General features: G+C 36.5%; 3 protein-coding genes across 3 annotated transcripts; 1 reads left to right on the forward strand and 2 right to left on the reverse strand.

Annotated features, from left to right (window-relative positions):
• Positions 1–268: 268 nt before the first annotated feature.
• On the reverse strand, positions 269–1,162 carry LOC130722912 (glycine-rich cell wall structural protein-like). Its single transcript, XM_057573798.1, has one exon. The coding sequence runs from the start codon at positions 1,160–1,162 to the stop codon at positions 269–271; it is 894 nt and encodes a 297-aa protein (XP_057429781.1).
• Positions 1,163–6,619: 5,457 nt separating this feature from the next.
• LOC130722913 (uncharacterized) lies at positions 6,620–7,651 on the reverse strand. The gene is made up of 3 exons (XM_057573799.1): positions 7,597–7,651; positions 7,304–7,531; positions 6,620–6,879 (listed from the first exon to the last, which is right to left on the reverse strand). Exons 1-3 carry the CDS (start codon positions 7,649–7,651, stop codon positions 6,620–6,622), a joined length of 543 nt encoding a protein of 180 aa, XP_057429782.1.
• A 2,096-nt stretch (positions 7,652–9,747) lies between these two features.
• LOC130726173 (inosine triphosphate pyrophosphatase) lies at positions 9,748–13,538 on the forward strand. The gene is made up of 7 exons (XM_057577401.1): positions 9,748–9,989; positions 10,062–10,125; positions 10,214–10,223; positions 12,145–12,176; positions 12,260–12,372; positions 12,982–13,058; positions 13,148–13,538. The coding sequence occupies exons 1-7, from the start codon at positions 9,789–9,791 to the stop codon at positions 13,263–13,265; spliced, it is 615 nt and encodes a 204-aa protein (XP_057433384.1). The 5' UTR covers positions 9,748–9,788; the 3' UTR covers positions 13,266–13,538.
• The last annotated feature ends 350 nt before the right edge of the window (positions 13,539–13,888 follow it).

Consider the following 13,888-nt stretch of genomic DNA (forward strand, 5'->3'; position numbering starts at 1 on the left):
AGGTAGCACTACAAGAGGTGGAGTACAACTAGCAAGCAACAACAACAATGGTGAATTGCATGCCCATACATATATGTCCAGAAACCTAAACTGTAAATTAAGCAAGACAAGCTATAACAAACATGAAACTGGAAAATAGGAAATAACATGACTAGCTTGCAAATGAAATGCTAAAAATTATCTAATTTAAAGCAATATTGGCTGCATAGCCTTACAACTCAACAAGAACTAACTTGCATGCAAAGAACCAAAATGATGCATGTACTACTCAAGGATCATTATAGTGGTTAAAGATACCAGCACCAGTACCAACCCCACCTGCAAGACCACCACCACAACCCGAATTACCTCCCCCTCCACCAGCACCACCACCCCCAGCACCGCCTCCAGCACCACCACCAGCACCACCTCCATTCCCACCTAAGCCTCCCACACCACCACCAGGGCCACCCAAACCACCAATACCACCACCAGGGCCACCTAAACCTCCAATGCCACCACCAGGTCCACCCAAACCTCCAATACCACGACCAGGGCCACCCAAACCCCCATTACCACCACCATTCCCACCTAAGCCTCCTACACCGCCACCGGCGCCACCTACGCCTCCCACACCACCACCTAAACCTCCAACACCACCTAACCCTCCACCTTTTCCGGCTCCACCAACACCATGGAAGCCACCAATGCCAGCTCCCCCACCAACGCCATGGAAGCCACCACCACGAACGCCACCTGTTCCAGCTGCGCCACCAATACCATGGAAGCCACCGATTCCACCAGCTCCACCAACAATACCATGGTAGCCACCGATTCCCGCAGCACCGCCGATCCCACCATACTTGCCAATACCTCCGCCAATCCCTCCACCTATTCCACCAAACTTGCCAACGCCGCCACCAAATCCACCAATACCACCGTACTTGCCAATGCCACCACCAATTCCGCCATACTTCCCACCAAAACCGCCAGCAGCAAAGCCACCAACACCACCAAACACAAAGTTCTTCTTGTCACCAACCCCATGCGGTGCACTTGCTGCTGCATGCATGCCCAGTGTTTGCTCATCATGGCCACCACCACCCCCCTTTGGAACCTCACGTGCACTTGCATGCACTATAGCTAGTGAAACCAACACAAGCAATGCACTCCAGTTTCTCATCTCTCTCTCACACTCACTCTCTCTGTTAGTGTTTTCTCTCTTGTGTGTGTTGAGGTGGACGGCATGCAAAAGGGGTGTCTTATACTTGGAAAAGGGCAGAGGACAGTTGGAGGCTATTAAAGATTGCGAGTGAACGAAATTATGACTTGTGAAGTGTCTAGAATGTGGAGCCTTTAATGAGTTTTGCGTATCATCAGAAGGTTAGGTACTATGAAAAGAAGATAAAATTTAAGGGATTCATGTGTTATATGTCCAACGTAGTAATTTGCTTGGGAGCTCTGCCTTCTCTAGTTTTGTTAGAGGAATGAGCACCGTTGCTCTCGCTGAAACTCCACATGAAACTGTCATGGTGAAATTACTGCTAATTAAGGTGCTCATACTATATTTCCACTTACACTAAGAGTGATATATAAAGAGAAGAGAGAAATAAAAGATATAATATGTAAAGTGACAATAGTAAAAGAAAAGAATGAGGAAATGAATGAAATTGTGATGAAAGACGAGATTAAGGATGTTAATGGGTAGAGTTCGAGTAGTACGCATCCCAAAACCCGCATTTTTTAAAAGTACCATATATGTGTCGGTAGTAATATGAATGTTTGTTCCCAAACTATCTGGATACCTATATGCATGTACATGTGTTTGCTACCCGCAATTTAGCTAACTAAATTTTAACTTTGACAATTTTTCGATAGAAAATCAAAAGGTAAAATGTCAATAGAAAATGTGAGTTATGTGTTACCCAGAATTTTTTTTTGGGTATGGTACTTCATGTGGTATTTTATATTTATAATTTTGTTATTTTTTTAAAAAAAGATAGATGATTTGTTGTTATAATTTCTAAAAATTAAAGTAATGAATTAATAACATATTGTTCTTAAGTTTGTTTATGTTATTCAATGGACGATTTGAAAACTAAGGTTTTAAGTTCAATTTGTAACTCGGGAAGATCATCTTAGATCCTTTCTTGACATGATCTTCTTCCTCCATGCTTCATCTATATTGAACCTCCAAATCTTCCTTCCAGTGACGGAACATGGTTGGGGCAGGGAGGGGCCATGACTTGGTTTGGTGGTAGTAATTCTTCCTTTCAACACATAGTGCCCGGGTTCAATTCCACCTAGCTTTCCTATTTTGAAAAAATGTCTATTTTAACTCAATTTTTCATTTTTAAACTTCTAGAAAGACTTTTCTATGGAAACAGAAAGATTTTCGAGATTTCTTCCCATTCTCTATCATATATTGATATAAGAATTTTAATTTATTTACACTCATTTTTCTCTTCAAATTTTCTCTTTTTTTTCTATCATATGAATTGTTATATTTTTCATTTCTCCCTTCATTAATTTATCTCAGAGGTGAAAGTGACATTAAAGTGTGAAGATAAATTTTTCATAGATGCAATAGCTTATATCTATATTTATATGGGTGTATGCGTATTAGAAATTTAATTTAATTTATATGTACATGACAATGAAAAAAGTTTTACACAAACATTCAATTATATATTATCATACTTTTTTATTAGAAAAATTTATTGCTATAAATGAGTTTTACAATGTTCACTCGATCATATTTAAAAGAAGTGACAAAAGTAATTTTTTTGCTTACTTTAATCAAAATATTTTGAAAATTTAAATGATGATGCGACAGATCTTCAAAATATGATTGGCTGGCAATAAATGAAAATTAAATTCTTGTTTTAATTTTTTTTTGTGCTTTAGGAAACTATAGCTGGATTTTCTTATTAACACTATTGTAGCGTTTGGTAGACAGGTGGGAAGGGAACGGAATAGGACACATTGGTTCCGTTCTGTGTTTGTCATGTTTTTAAGATGGAACGGAACGGGACAAAAGGCTCCAGGAATAGGACACTTTGGTTCCCTGAAAAAGGGTGGAACGGAAGGGAACGGAACGGAACACTCTCTTAAAAATTTTGCAAGTTCAAAAATACTCCTAATTTATATTTGAAATTTTATGTATCTAAACAGTTTAAAATCACTTCTAAAATTGAAATCACTTATTATATTTGTAGAAGTTAAATGAAAATTTACTTTTTCAAAAAAATCACTTAAAATAAAATCAATTATTTTTTCAAAAGTAAAATCACTTTTTGGAAGCTATGATAAACGAGCCAATTAGAGTGCGTTTGATTCAACTTATTTTGGAAAAATCACTTTTTAATTAAAAAATCACTTTTAAAATAAATAAAAAAAATCACTTTTTAAATGAAAATATAACTTTTTGTATTTGTTTCAAGTGAAGCTGAAAACAGATTATTTGAAACAGTTACTTTAGCTTATTATGAAAATCTATGATGATAGATGAGAGGAGATAAAAATGTGATTTTAATTAGAATAGTCAAACACGAATCAACTTAATTATAATAAAATCAATTATTTTTTCAAAAGTAAAATCAGTTTTTGTAAGGAATGATAAACAAGCCAATTAGAGTGCGTTTGATTCAACTTATTTTGGAAAAATCACTTTTTAATAAAAAATCACTTTTTGCGTTTGTTTCAGCTGAAGCTGAAAACAGATTATTTGAAACAGTTACTTTAACTTATAATGAAAATCTATGATGATAGTTGAGAGGAGATAAAAAAAAGTGATTTTAATTAGAGTAGTCAAACACGAATCAACTTATACTTTTCTCAAAATCTCTTAAAATAAAATAAAATTATAGTTAAAAATCAATATTTTTAATCTAAACAAACGCACTTAAAATAGCTTAAATAGATAATTAGGTTTCTGCTTTTTTCAATAGCATACTGAAACAACTTAAACAATATATAAGTGATTATTTTAAAGAAATAAGTGATTATTTCATGAAGTAAGCAATAACAAATGGTTTCTATGCAAAATGTTCAATTGAGTTCAATTTGTTTTCCTCAATCAAATATGCAGGGTTGTATATGTAATTAAAATCATGGTTCTGTTCTATTGGCTTGGAGTTACCAAACACAACACACAGAACATTATTGTCCTGTTTCATCCTGTTCTGTCCTGTTCCGTTCTGTCCTGTCCTGTTCCGTTCTATCACCAAACGCTACCTATATATTTAACTTATTTTTGCCCTCCTACATTTTTTATCCTAGTTCCGCCACTCCTTCGTTCATCCTCTTCTTCTAAGGTAAAAAAATTGTATGTTTTCCGTTGGTCTATATCATTTTAGATACCACACCGGCCTTAATTTAGTTTAAGGTATCATAGCAAACACCAAATCAAAATATATTAAAAATATCATTTATGGAATTAATTTAATTTGTTCTTATTTTTTTTTGAAATGTAATTTGTACTTGATATAACTTATTGAAATATGCTTTACGAAACTATTTTAGGGTATCAACTTTCTACATCAAATTTTCTAATAACTAAATCAAATTAAATTCTGGTACTTAATCTCTTTCGGTAGAATGATTTTTTTTAGTGCCAAAATGAATTAAAGAATAGTGAATTAAAGAATAGTAGCACTTAAGGCAAAAGAAAAAGCACCAAAATATAGCCCAGAAAAAAAAAGGCTCAAAACTAAGCACAGTAGAGGCCGAGGAAAACAGAGCAGGGCCAGGGATTTCGAATCCAAACCCAACAATGAAACTTGCTGCCATAACAGATGTCAATCACAGTGGAGCACGGAGCTTCTTGCAGAACCAGCAGCAGCCATAGCAATATATGAGGATTCGAAGACCAATCCATGGAAGAGAAGTTGAAGTTCTTCTTCTTACATTTCAACCATTTCCATGATCTGAATTTTATGAGATCCATCACCCTCTCCACATCAAGAGTCCCAGAATTAAAAATCACTTCATTTTTTTGAGCCATATGGACCAGATTGTTGCAGCCCAAACTGTCCACCACCCTTCCTTGAAATTGCTGGTTCCTTGTATATGTGTTTTCAATCAAGTTCTTTATTTAATAAACATTGACAAGTGGATTTTAATGCTAAAAGTGAATGACATTTGTTATCATATCATTGGAAAACTTGAAATGAATAAGGACAATTTTATGGTGTATACATGTTAAAGTTTTGTACTACTTCTAATGTTTTAACAATTAAAAGGACATCACCAATTAATTAATTATGCCCTGTCTTAAAAACTTGAAACACAGGTACAAATTTAATAAGATGATGAAAATTAACATGCAATATGTAGGTGCCTAGGTGGCACTACAAGAGGTGGAGTACAACTAGGTAGCAACAACAATGGTGAATTGCATGCCCATACATGGCCCGAAACCTAAACTGTAACAAACATGAAAGCTGGAAAATAGGAAATAAAATGACTAGCTTGCAAATGAAATGCTAAAAATATATAATTTAAAGCATTATTGGCTGCATAGCCTTACAACTCAACAAGAACTAACTTGCATGCAAAATGATGCATGTACTACTCAGTGTTGTTAAATAGCCGTTATAGCGCCGCTATGCCGCTATAGCGTAGCGGAAATTCGCTGTGCCGCGACGGCGACGCCGTGACGTAGCGGTAAACGCGATAAACGCAATAGCGCCGCAAAACCGAATAGCGCCGCGACGGGCAAAGTGAAAATAGCGGTGGAAGAGAATATCACGTGTGATTTTAGGACTTTTTTTTAAAAAGGCACCGCTTGGGAGATGGGAATCAGCCACCGACTGAATTAATTGTACCCAATTAATGGAAGAAAAGTTTTATAACTTAAAATCTTCACTCTATGAAAGCCTCAAAACCTTTCGAGTTTTCCCTTCTCTCTTCCTCCTTCTACATCAAGCTTCTGACCCTCATCTCCGGCAACCCCAAGAGCTTTTCTAATGACTTTTCCGACGAGTTTCTGGCTCCCATCTCTTCACTCTGCCATGCTCTGTTTTTTTGTTTTTTTTATTTCTTTCTTTTTCTTTTACGTACTCTTCTGTTTTTTGTTTTTAGCCTCTGTTTACTTTTTTTCATACCCTGTTTTCTTTACTTTTCTTTTTCCCTTCCTTCTTTCTGCACATTTTCAGACTCTGTTTTTCTTTTTTTTCCACACTCTGTTTTTTGTTTTTTCCATCCTGTTTTGTTTCTAATATCTGTTCTTCCTTTTTTTCCTCTCCCATCATGATCTGTTCTGTTTTTCTTCTTCCATTGTGAATGTGAACCTATGTTTCTAAAATTTGTTCTTTCTTCACATCATCTTTTGTTTACTTTTGCCTTTACATACAATGTTATTTTATTTTCTGTTTTTTTTTCCCTGTTTTGTTTCTAAAATTTGTTCCATCATGGTCATTTTATGCATTTCATTAGATGTCTTATTTTTATTTATTTTTTGCAACTGTTTTTTACTAGCACAAACAGCACAACAAGCTGTTTTTCTATAATTTTTTTACTTATTTAAACCGTTATGGGGTTTCCGCTATTTGCCCGCGACGCTATCCGCTAAATGAAATAGCGGATTTTGGCCTCGCCGCGATTTTCCGCGATCACGATTTGACAACATTGGTACTACTCAAGGATCATTACAGTGGTGAAAGATACCACAACCCAAATTACCTCCCCCTCCGCCAGCACCACCTCCATTCCCACCTAAGCCTCCCAAACCACCACCACCAGGGCCACCTAAACCTCCAATACCACCACCTTTCCCACCTAAGCCTCCCACACCACCACCGGGGCCACCTAACCCTCCACCAACTGCATGAAATCCAGCAATGCCAGCTCCCCCACCAACCCCATGGAAGCCACCACCATGAACACCACCAATTCCAGCTGCACCACCAATACCACGGAAGCCACCGATTCCACCAGTGACGGATTCAGAAAATTAATGTTGTGAGGGCATTATATACATGTAAATTTGTAATAAAAAAATTAACATATATAATTAGAAGTGATGACATTTTTTACCAAATGAAACACAAGTACTGAGGTCATTTTTTAGTAAAGGAGTTATCAAAAACCACATACTTTTACTACTCAAGTGAGAGCATTTGGTAATGTGAGACACAAGTGAGAGCATTTTGCAATGTAGGACTCAAGTGAATGCATTTTTTTACCAAAGAAGTCATCTAAAATCACATACTTTTACTACTTAAATTTTTTTCTAATGATTTATTTAAAATCAAGTGAGGGCATTTGCCCTCATGCTTCCTAACATAGATCCGTCACTTTCCACCAGCTTTGCCAAAACTACCATGGCTAGTGCTACCGAATCCCGCTGCACCGCCGATCCCACCATACTTGAACTTGCCAATACCACCGCCAATCCCACCATACTTCCCACCAATACCACCGTACTTGCCAATGCCACCACCAATTCCGCCATACTTCCCAACTCCGCCAAAAACGCCAGCAGCAAAACCACCAACATCACGAAACACAAAGTTCTTCTTGTCACCAACCCAATGCAGTGTACTTGCTGCTGCATGCACACCAAGTGGTTGCTCATCATGCCGCCACCACCACTCTTTGGCACCTCACGTGCACTTGCATGCACTACAGCTACTAAAACCAGCACAAGCAATGCACTCCAGTTTCTCATCTCTCTCTCTCTCTCTCTCACTCACTCACTCTGTTAGTTAGTGTTTTCTCTCTTCTGTGTGTTGACGTGGACGGCATGCAAAAGGGGTGTCTTATACTTAGAAAATGGCAGAGGACAGTTGGGGGGCAATTAAAGATTGTGAGTGAACAAAATTATGACTTGTGAAGTGTCTAGAATGTGGAGCCTTTAATGAGTTTTGCGTATCATCAGAAGGTTAGGCAGTATGAGAAGGAGGAAATTTAAGGGAAACATGTGTCATATATCCAACGTAGTAATTTGTTTTGGGAGCTCTGCCTTCTCTAATTTTGTTAGAGGCTCCACATGAAACTGTCATGGTGAAATGAAATTACTGCTAATTAAGGTGTTCATACTATATTTCCACCGATTAATTATAATAGATCAAACAGTGTCAGTCCGGATGAAAAATAAAGTATTTAGCCAATTTGTGACAACTCTATTAGTCTCCTTGTATGTAACATTAAAAAGAATAGAAGAAAAAGAAGAGCAGTGTCAATTACGTAAGTAATTGAATTGATGACCATTTTTATTTGTCAATATTTTAAACCCATTGGCCAAGATTAATATTTTTGTTTAAGATTATAAAAAAATGATTTTTTTTTTCTCTCTAGATAAAAGATTGTACTTGTAGAGACTTTGATGAAAACATAAGTTGATATTTTTTTTTAAATTATTATTTCAGTTGTGTGACCGGATGTGGCGAAAGTTAAAGATTTTCTTAAGAGTGCGACTTATAAAAATCTAATAAATTAAAGTTGAGACAAACACTTGAAAACTTGGAAAATTTGATTTTTTTATTATTTAAAAAGTGTTATTTAAAAGACATATTCTAGAGAGAGAAACTTAGTGAGAAAAGCTCCGCGAGGGTTTGTTTCTGTTTTCGAGTAGGGTTCATGGGTGTGATAGAGCGGCCGCTGGGGCATCCCTCTACGAAGGAGAGGGACCAGTTTCTGAGGAGTAAGAAGAAGGCTAAAATCGATGAGGAATTGGCGGCGGAAGCGATGGAGATCCAAGTCCCGTCAAGTGAAACAGTGGCATGGCAACTAAGGTTGTATCGTACAAGAACGCGTTCTTGCGTGTTAATGGAGGTTCTGATGGATGGTTCTATGATGAATGATGAGGAGGAGCTCTTGGAGGATGAAGAGCCCTAAGAGGACAACCCCCTTTCCCCGGTAGTGGAGATCTCGAAGGAGGAGTGTAAGCGGGTCTGCAAAGCTTGGGATAACTCCACCATTGTGAAGCTCCTGGGTAAGCGGATGAGTTTAAGGTTGTTGAATTCTCACAATCTGTAACATCTCAATTTCTCAAGGGTCATTACTTACTTAATGTTAAAGACTAGCTAATAGACTCCACTATCCTTGAAGTCTAGGATTTATTTAAATAGAAAAACAAATGACTAACTATAAAACTCCTAAATTTCTACTTACATTTTGTTTGTATTGATTGACATAAATTTTTCAATTTCGTACAACGAGGATCACACCCAAATTAAAATTTCTACTAAGAGTAACATTAGAAAGAATAAATTCTTAAGGGATGAAGCATTGAGACACCAAAACAGAGTGAGTGACTCACGGTACTTTTCAATCTTATACAACAAGGATGACAGTAAAACTTTCTCCTAAGAGTAGCTTTTGAAAAAGTAAAAACGCTTAAGTGAGTAAGTGAGTCGCTGTGCCACTACTAGTAAAGAAAGTGAAGGAACTGATATATATGTCCCGTTTGGAAGAGCTTATTTGAGCTTATCTGATAGCATAAGCTCTTATGCCAGTGTTTGGGAGAGCTTATGCTTGAGCTTATTTTCATAAGCTATTCATGATAGCTTATGAAAAAGAGTTTATGCTTATATATAGCTTATTTTCAATTTATTACAATAAATTTTTTAAAATAGCTTTATATATAAGCGCTCGTGACCATAAGTTGTGTTTCCAAACGGAGCCATAATCTACTACATCTGAGTTGGTGTGGGAGTGTGATGTCTTACATTGGTCTGCCCCCTTTTGGGCCTTTTATCAATGAATCCATCAACATTTGACTCCAAACCCGACCCAAAACGAACTCGTATTTGAATGCGTGCTTCAAATTTGGATTTGAGTCATTTCGATTTTAGTTTGGGAGAATGGCTGCCGGTGCTGCTGCTTCTGGGTTGGTACTGTCACGTCCGGTAACATTTGTGACTGGAAATGCTAAGAAGCTTGAAGAAGTCCGTGCCATCTTGGGCAAATCCATTCCTTTTCAATCCCTCAAACTTGACTTGCCAGAGTTGCAAGGAGAGCCTGAACAAATTTCCAAAGAGAAGGCTCGATTGGCTGCTCTTCAGGTACTATATATTTTCTCTTATGCTTGCTTTTCTTTTTATAACCTTTCTGATCCTTTTTTATTTTGCAACAAGGTTGATGGACCTGTATTGGTTGAAGACACTTGCCTTTGTTTCAATGCCTTAAAGGGTCTTCCAGGTAGACTCACTCACTAGATATAATTGAAATCCAGTATTCTACAATTTTCAACCTGGTTTTGATCAATAAATGTTTCACACTTTTACAGGGCCTTACATGTAAGTTCTCTTTTCCCCCTTAGTCATGCTACTCAGCTCAGGTATACTCTTATATTTGTGACTAGGTCATACCAATGCCTTGTCAATTAGTGGTCATTTATTTCCTTGATGTATTTATATATTTCATTTGTTGTGCCATTTGATCAGTATGAAACAAGACTCAATTTCTTCCATATTCTTCACATTTTGAGAATTACTATTATAGAAACCTATAATGTCTTTACTTGTTTTCTTCTCATTTGTTTCAATTTCACATGGACTTGTTTACATATACCTAAGTAATCTCTTCAAATGAGGATGTTACATCAATTATCAACAATGGTAGGGATAGCTCAACCAGTAGAGCTGAGAACAAAGAATAGTTTGTATGAGTATCTATTTCCCATATTCATTGGAATATCAAGCCTATAAAGAGAGGCTTGTCGTATGGCTTTGAATTATCCACTTCTGATATAATTTCCAAACCTGCTGGTTCCAGTTGTATAATCTGTGTTGTTTGCAGTTTTCTTCAATATCTTTATGCATTTGTTTTGAAGGTCGGATTTCTTTTGAAGTCATTTTACAATGTAGTTGTATATTTACTACTTTAATTATAGTTTTCTAGAAATTGTTTATTACAGTTATTTTTCTACAATATGATAATCCCCCCCCCCCCCAAAGGGTGTGGATTCGAATCCCCCTGCGGATAGAAATCACAAGTTGGTGGACATTCCTACTTAGAGAGATCCCTAGGCGCTTCAGTATGCCACTGGCGTGGACCTCTGCTAGCCTCCACGGGGGTAATAGAGGAGATAATCCTCTCTCGCTGGAGATCCCTGGTATGCCATTGACACCTTGTTCGGTAGGCCTGGAGGAGCCTCTTCTAGCCCTACCATTTATAATACAAGAAAAAAAGCTTAAAACTTTGTTATTTGATTGATTTAATTATGTTCCTCACTATATTCTGAATTTTCTCAATTTTTGCTAATTAAACTCTTATACATATATTATTTTTCATCATCTTGGAGTTTAATTCTTAGATAGTGTTCGAACCAATTCTTTTGGGGTTTAAAAGCTACTTTAGAGCGATCCTTAAGAATAATCTAGCAGTTGTTTGGTATTTTACATACTTCTTTTCAGCTTATAAATAGATTGTGCCACCATATCATCAACATGCCCTCTCCATTTCTGCCCCTTGATTCATTTCTTCCCCATTATTTGACTGATTTGTCCGCCCCTCTTATGCTCCCAATTTACCCAACTTTCAACCTTGCCCAATCAGCCACCCAATAAGCAATGGAGATTCAAGATATCCAACAAGAGTCATGCTTGGAGACACAGAATGCGGAAAGTCAAGCAGCATGTGAGTGGGATTCAACGGGCTTTACTGGAGACAAGAGTGTGGATATTAAGCAAATGGAACAGCAGCAAAAACAACAGCACAAGGTGCAGGGACAATGACGGCATTGTGCAGGGAAGAGAGAGCAGGAGCTGATAAGCTACTCATATAAGCTTTTTTCATAGGATCTTTTTTTAAATAAATTATTTACAAAAAGATAAGCTCATTTTTAATTGACGAGTTTCTCAAACACTACCTTCTTGATTGGTTACCTATATATTTTTCATCCCCCGTCTCTTATCTTCATAATATTTGGTTCCCTGTGAAACATGAATCTGCCCTTTTTGGTTATATAGAGAAGGATGCGTGTAAATTTGCATGTCTATAAGTTACAAATCTTGTACTGATTTTTATGTTAAGCCATTCTGTAGGCTGGGCGGTTAATCGTTGATTGACCTATTTTTTATTTCCAGTAGACCGATGTTTGTATAATATTCTAATTAATGTTAGTTACACACACACACACATGGCTGAGGCATCACAGAGTTTTCTGATATTGATTCAGTTTTAGGATGCAACTAATTGCTTTTGTAAATTATGCAGCAAATGGTTTCTACAGAAGATTGGTCATGAAGGTTGTACCATAACAGCATAATTTTGATCAGTTTCAATTTTTTGTCAGAATTTGATTTACTCATTTCTCTGATTCATTTTCCAGGTCTCAATAATTTGTTGATGGCATATGATGATAAATCAGCTTATGCCTTGTGTGTATTTTCCTTTGCGGCTGGTCCTGATAGTCAGCCTATCACATTTTCTGGAAAAACTCCGGTATATCTTTTAATCCCTGTGATTGCTGTTTTCCAAATACAATTGTGTGTGCATATTTTCTTTTAATTGCTCGTTAAATTGAGTAAAATTATATGAATCTTATTTCATGAAGTTACAGAAATGAGTAAATTTTATGATGCAGTGTGTTTGGATATCAGTTGTGTGCAACATGAACAGACTTTCATAATAATCCTTAGGAAGAGTTTCATTCACTTTTTATCTCGAAGTGTATGCAAATGTTTGTTTACATTGAGGCCAACAAATATCCAGATTTAGCCGGAGTCTATAATAATGATATAATAATGTGGTTTTCCTTGAAAAAGTGCCTTATTCTTCCACCCACTGTACTTGTTAAACATGAAATGTAGGTGGTGTATTCATAGAACTTTAGGAGATTCTTGGCGACTCAAAAGCTGGAGTCGGTTTTTTACCAATGAATTGATCTTTAAAATCGTACAATTCTGGCTTTTTTCTTTATCAAAACATCGGATTTCTTTGATAATGCACTCTTCAGAGTTGGAGGACTTGAAGTGTTGATAAATATGAACTTGACCTGATAGAAATCAGATAGTTTATGATCAACTAACTCAGTTTCTGCTGGTATGTTAGGGGAAGATTGTGCCTCCAAGAGGACCCAATGATTTTGGATGGGATCCTATTTTTCAACCCCAGGGCTATGACCAAACGTATTTCCATCCCTTCTTTCATGTCATGTTCTTTCTAAGTATTTATAGTTATTTGCAAAAGCTAATCTATTTTGTTTACCTCATCGTAGTTATGCAGAGATGTCTAAAGAAGAAAAGAACAAAATTTCTCACCGCTATAAATCTCTTGCGCTGGTGAAATCATATTTTGCTGAAGCTGGATATACATTTCAAATCAACAACACTTAAGAGAGCTATGGTATATTGGTATTTGTTTCCATGGTGATACAATCTCTGTAGTAGTAGACATTTCCTGAAATTTAATGTGGACATCATTTAAACATTTACAACTTCTGCAAAAGAACAAAAACCAAAATGAAAAAATATTCATCTTGAAACTAGTCTTTGTGATGTGTTTTTACCCTTCTATCCACGTAGGAATCCTAGTAAGATATAGGTGTTCACATGTAATTTTCACATTAGTTTTAGTCTTTCATTAGTTTCTATCATCAAATTTGATCATCTCTATTTTCTCCTTTGGATTAATGAATCCAACAATCTCCCCAGTGTGTGTCGGGAATTCAAACCCATGACCTTATTCTAATACCACTAATTGGATCAAGTGTTTACCACTCCACAAAAACAACTGTTGTTAGTGAGGGTGCAACATTACTTCCTTATAGCACAGAACCCTCAAGGGGCTGCAATATTAAGTGTCATGAGGTGGAATGTTAAGCCTATCAAATCTTACGGGTGACCTTAGACTTTCTTTCAAAGGTTGTCTTTTTCAAACATTCCAGTATATTCATATTTCCCATGTAATCATAAGATTATTTGATCCTAAGGAAATGGAAAAGGACCAAATTCGATAA

This window comes from Lotus japonicus, chromosome 6, assembly GCF_012489685.1.
Source record: "Lotus japonicus ecotype B-129 chromosome 6, LjGifu_v1.2".
NCBI classification, from domain to species: Eukaryota; Viridiplantae; Streptophyta; class Magnoliopsida; order Fabales; family Fabaceae; genus Lotus; species Lotus japonicus.

What these genes read in the sequence shown, in the direction of transcription:
- LOC130722912 (XM_057573798.1), bottom strand. Translation starts at nt 1,162, where the DNA reads ATGAGAAACTGGAGTGCATTGCTTGTGTTGGTTTCACTAGCTATAGTG.
- LOC130722913 (XM_057573799.1), bottom strand. Translation starts at nt 7,651, where the DNA reads ATGAGAAACTGGAGTGCATTGCTTGTGCTGGTTTTAGTAGCTGTAGTG. An exon ending in AGTAGCTGTAGTGCATGCAA is followed by an intron (nt 7,532 to 7,596) that starts GTGCACGTGAGG and finishes GTGTGCATGCAG; the next exon opens with CAGCAAGTACACTGCATTGG. An exon ending in ATTCGGTAGCACTAGCCATG is followed by an intron (nt 6,880 to 7,303) that starts GTAGTTTTGGCA and finishes TTGGTGGTGCAG; the next exon opens with CTGGAATTGGTGGTGTTCAT.
- LOC130726173 (XM_057577401.1), top strand. Translation starts at nt 9,789, where the DNA reads ATGGCTGCCGGTGCTGCTGCTTCTGGGTTGGTACTGTCACGTCCGGTA. An exon ending in CTCGATTGGCTGCTCTTCAG is followed by an intron (nt 9,990 to 10,061) that starts GTACTATATATT and finishes TTTTGCAACAAG; the next exon opens with GTTGATGGACCTGTATTGGT. An exon ending in ACAGAAGATTGGTCATGAAG is followed by an intron (nt 12,177 to 12,259) that starts GTTGTACCATAA and finishes TTCATTTTCCAG; the next exon opens with GTCTCAATAATTTGTTGATG.